Source organism: Suillus subaureus (genome assembly GCF_016647635.1).
Source record: "Suillus subaureus strain MN1 chromosome Unknown BJ212scaffold_73, whole genome shotgun sequence".
NCBI classification, from domain to species: domain Eukaryota; kingdom Fungi; phylum Basidiomycota; class Agaricomycetes; order Boletales; family Suillaceae; genus Suillus; species Suillus subaureus.
In genome coordinates this window covers 59231-64080 of record NW_024538629.1, presented here as the reverse complement: position 1 = coordinate 64080, position 4850 = coordinate 59231, and the positions used below count along the sequence as shown (strand labels likewise).

At 43.1% G+C, this 4850-nt stretch overlaps 1 protein-coding gene across 1 annotated transcript; it reads left to right on the top strand.

Annotated features, from left to right (window-relative positions):
- Positions 1–809: 809 nt before the first annotated feature.
- Positions 810–1471, top strand: BJ212DRAFT_1304720 (uncharacterized protein; the record flags this gene model as incomplete). Its single annotated transcript, XM_041333665.1, has 4 exons — positions 810–942; positions 994–1106; positions 1319–1343; positions 1392–1471. The coding sequence occupies 4 exons, from the start codon at positions 810–812 to the stop codon at positions 1469–1471; spliced, it is 351 nt and encodes a 116-aa protein (XP_041186400.1).
- Between the last annotated feature and the right edge of the window lie 3379 nt (positions 1472–4850).

Sequence of the window (4850 nt, the reverse complement as noted above, 5' to 3'; positions counted from 1 at the left end):
TGGACTCATTGACCTTGTAGTCAAGGTATAGATCTCCCTTTACTTTATAAATAAATAGATAAATACAGGAGCCTTGGCCCCCATAATCCTTCCCTATGCTCTTCACTTACATTATCACTTTAGGGATATCATGTATCATTGCCTTGATTGTTGCTTTGGGTCTGACTCGCAGACATGCCTACCTTTTACCTCTGCTGCCTGGTCCTCGTCTGTTACCAATTTTGGGTAATGTGCTGCAATTGAATACTAAATGACCTTGGCTCACATATACTGCGTGGGGGAAGACATATGGTTAGTAGCAGACCAATGGCCTCTTTTCAAAGCTCTTGGATTCAATTTCATACCTGATCATAGGAAAAATCATTCACTCCTGCATACTTGGGATGGACATGATCATCATAAACTCCAAAACCATTGTGCAGGAGTTGCTGGACAAGTGTTCTGTGAATTATTCTACTCTCCCATTATTTGCACCAATGAATTGTATGTATTGCCAGTTTTCATTCATTTTGTTCTTCATCCACTGATGATGCAGAGCTGGACTGGATTTCAACACTGTACTCCTTCCATATGGCAAGACTTTACAGTGACATCGCAAGATCTTCTATCAAGTTCTCAGGGCTGAAATCTTGGACTCATACCATGAGATGTACTGTCACCACACAAACAATCTAGTCATCAATCTCTTGAATGCCACAAGGGACCTGCAGTAACAGATTCAAGTGTTTGTACCTAATTCGGTGGTGTTGTTGTTATGTATGGTCCAGTCAACAGTCAATCCTTGCAACAGATACACAGCATCCCTGATCATGGCCGTGACATATGGATATGTCACTCATGGACATGAAGACCCATTGCTTACCAAAGCATGCGAGCTCTTTCATATTGGCAAACAAATTGTTTCTCCAGAGAAGGCTGCAATATTCACAGCCTTTCCTTTCTGTGAGTGCCTCTGTTGACAAATAATTTTGAACATTCAACATGAGGTGGCAGTCAAAAAATTACCATTTTGGTGCTTCAGTGGAGCATTTTCCCTGATGAGACACAGTAGAGAATTAGCTCAACAGCTTTTGAATGAGGCCTTTGACAAGGTGAAGGCACAGATAGTACATTTGCGCAGAGTTGTGGACAGAAATTTCATCTGATCTGTTTGGGTGAAGGCAGATGGTACTGCTTCATATTCATTAGTTGCTGACTTTCTCAGTCAAGCTCACAACAACACTGATGAAGACACAATGAAAGCTGTTGCATTAACAGGATACATGAGTAAGATTTTTTTTTCTACTAAGACAGAATTCATCTATTGATGCAAATATAGTGCCTAATTAGCTGGCATGGACACTGTGAGTCACTACTTAAACAGTCCTGATTCCTACTTTGATGTCCTGCAGACTACAACTGCATTGTAGACATTCCTGCTGGCTATGGTGCTTTATCCTGGCATCCAAGCCTGTGCTCATGTGGAAATTGATCAAGTTGTGAGGCATAATAAAATGCCATGCCCTGATGATAGGGTGTCACTGCCCTACCATGATGCCATTCTCTGCAAGGTCCTGAGATGGTATCCTCTTGCCCCCCTAGGTCAGTTTGCACAAATATAACTCTGAATAATTGACCCTTTGCACAGGAATTCCACATGCGTGTCATATCCACATATCTGGATCTCAGATCCTATCCACATCTTATCTCCCTCCAATATCTCGTCATCCAATCTGTCCACTCATCCGGTCTGGTTGTTAAGGTCATACTCAAGGGATAACTGGATCTGAAGGGCTTCGGCCTCAGCTCGTGCGCTGTGCCCCTTACCTGAGTATTGCCCCTTATTTCAGGAAGGCAAGACTAATGCGTCCGGAAGGTCAGATGAGTAGTGTAATGGATCCAGATGACTTCCAGATGCAGGATAAGTATTGTAGGGCTAATCTGGACGATTCCAGACTAGAAACTAACGGTAATGGACTGTCAGAGACAGAGGCAGATACGGATAGACTATAGGAATCAATCCTAAGTCTTGGAGGGTGACGAGAGTAGAGGTACTCAAGTCTGGAGGACAGGAATGAGTAGAACTAAGATGATATTCAAACTGAGGTACTACAGAAAGTTACAGGAGGTTATATACTATAGGTATCTAATGGAATGATCAATCAGCAGAGTCCGAGGCTATGTATGAAGCATGTGGATAGTCTATTGGTAAGTAGAAATGGATCACAAATCATGAAACGGAAATGAAACATAGGTAGTGGATAAGGGAGCAGGATGGATATACAGATAACTGAAATACCAGAGTTAGGGGGTTACTGAAAAGAGACGAGTGCTGGTTGTGGATTCGGATGAGTTGTGGACCGGACCGGATGAGTGGATAGATTGAATGATGAGATGTTGGAGGGGGATAAGATGTGGATCTGAGATGAGATAAGGGTCAGATCTGAGATCCGGATATGTGGATATGACACTGGTCCACAATTCATCCGAATCCACAACCAGTGCTCATCTCTTTTCGGTAATCCCCTAACTCCAGTATTTCGGTTATCTGTATATCTGTCCTGCTCCCTGATCTGTTACCTATGCTTCATTTCCATTTCATTATTTGTGATCCATTTCTACTTACCAATAGACCATCCATATGCTTTGTACATAGCCTTGGACTCTGCTGATTGATCATTCTGTTAGATACCTATAGTATATAACCTCCTGTAACTCTCTGTAGTACCTCAGTTCGAATATCATCTTAGTTCTACTCATTCCTGTCCTCTGGACTTGAGTATCTCTACTCTTGTCACCCTCTGAGACTTAGGATTGATTCCTATAGTCTATCCGTATTTGCCTCTGTCTCTGACAGTCCATTACCATTAGTTTCTAGTCTGGACTCGTCCGGATTAGCCCTACAATACTTATCCCTCATCCAGAAGTCATCCAGATCCGCTACGCTACTCATCTGACCTTCTGGATGCGTTAGTCATGCCTTCCTGAAATAAGGGGCAATACTTGGGTAAGGGGCACAGCGCATGAGCTGAGGCTGAAGCCCTTCGGATTCAGTTATCCCTTGAGTACGACCTTAACAATGCAACATCAAATGATGATGTTTATGGTGGGTAATTTATACCCAAAGGTTTAAATTCATACAATTTGAGGTTGCCATTGACTCATCCATAGTTCAATCAGGTATGAGAGTAATAGTTAATCAGTGGTATGTTGTGGTGGAGTCCATGTAATGGCAGCTTGAGCTGAGCACAGCTCAGGGCACTGTCTTGGGATGAAGACATGTATCCTGATGCATCATGTTTCAATCCTAGTCACCATATGACAGTTGATGGGAAGCTGAAGGATCCTTTTGTCCACCATTGTGCCTTTGGTCATGGCAGGTGAATATTCCACACTTATTATCATTTTCAATTATTCACTGACCCTTGCAAGCATGTTTGTCCTGGTAGGCTGATTCATAGTTCATCTGGCAGTGTTGAGAACACCAAATATCCTTGACAGGTTGTTGGTTTGCTGAGAACAGCCTGTGGACTGCAGCTGCTACCATACTTGCTATCTTGTGCATCAATCATGCCAGAGACTCGAATGGAGACAGGATTGAGGTGAATTGTCATATCCCGTATGCCAGATATAGATCCCATCATATTCCCACGCTTTCCGGACCTATTTCTGGACCCCACCTCCAACTCATTCCCAGATCCCCTTCTGCTGTGTGCTCCATATTTAAGCAGGATTAGATCTGCTATGGAATTACCCCTGAGCTCCAGACTTCCAGATCTTTACTACTAGCCTGATCTGTACACCCCTATCCTGTCCACCCTATGCACATTCCATCCAGCAAGACATCCAGACTTTTCCTCCTCTCAGATTCCAGACTACATCCACCACCTCACATATCTCAGTCCTGTTTCTGCCCTGCCTTCCAGATCCCCAGATCTCCAGACCTATTCCCACCCTCCATCTGAGATCCTGCGCCTATCCCCATTTAGGCATCTCTGCCTTTCTGGTTCTTGGTTATCTCTGTTTCCATCTTGCTAATTGATCCTTGTATGAGTCTTCATCTCTGAGTTTGTTTAGTTATGTTCTGTCTTACTTACTAATGTGTTTCCACATGCTTGTACAATAGTGTCATATGCCATTCTGGACTCTCAACTCTAAATCCACTTCTCCGGATATCTGGATCCAAGATCTGGATCTCAAATGATCTGATCTATCTTTATCTTCCTTCCAGAATCCAAACCCTATATCAGCACCCAACCCCATTTAGACTTCCCCTGTCTCTGGACTCTGGTTAACCATGTTTCCCTTCTGATTATTGATCTGTTACATACATTTCATTTCCAGTGTTCATTATTTGTGATCCATCCTACTTACTAATAGACTTTGCATATGCTTCGTACATAGCCTTTATGTTTGCTGATTGATTCCTATATGATACCTACAGTATATAAACCTCTTGTAACTCTTGGAAATACTCCAGTTCAAAGATCATCTTAGTTCCTGCTCATTCCTGTGTCCTCCAGACTCAAGACAAGTCTCTTGTCATATTCTGAGTCTTAGGATTGCATCCTAGACCACATTTCCAACTCTACCTTAAGGTAGTCTATCCTCTGTTAGTTCTAGTCTGGGCTTCATCCGGATTAGTCTTATCCGCTTGCCCAAGTAACATCTGGACGTCCATTGTCCGCCCTAGTCAAATCCCAGAAACTCTGGACAACTGTTCTAGCCCCCAGAAATTAAGGGCACATACTTGGGAAAGGGGCACAGCATACGAGCTGAGGCCAAGCCCTTGTGATCCAACCTCCTTGAGCACACGACCTTAACAAATAGCCTTACTCCATTGCTTACTGATCCTCTCAGATATCCTCTAG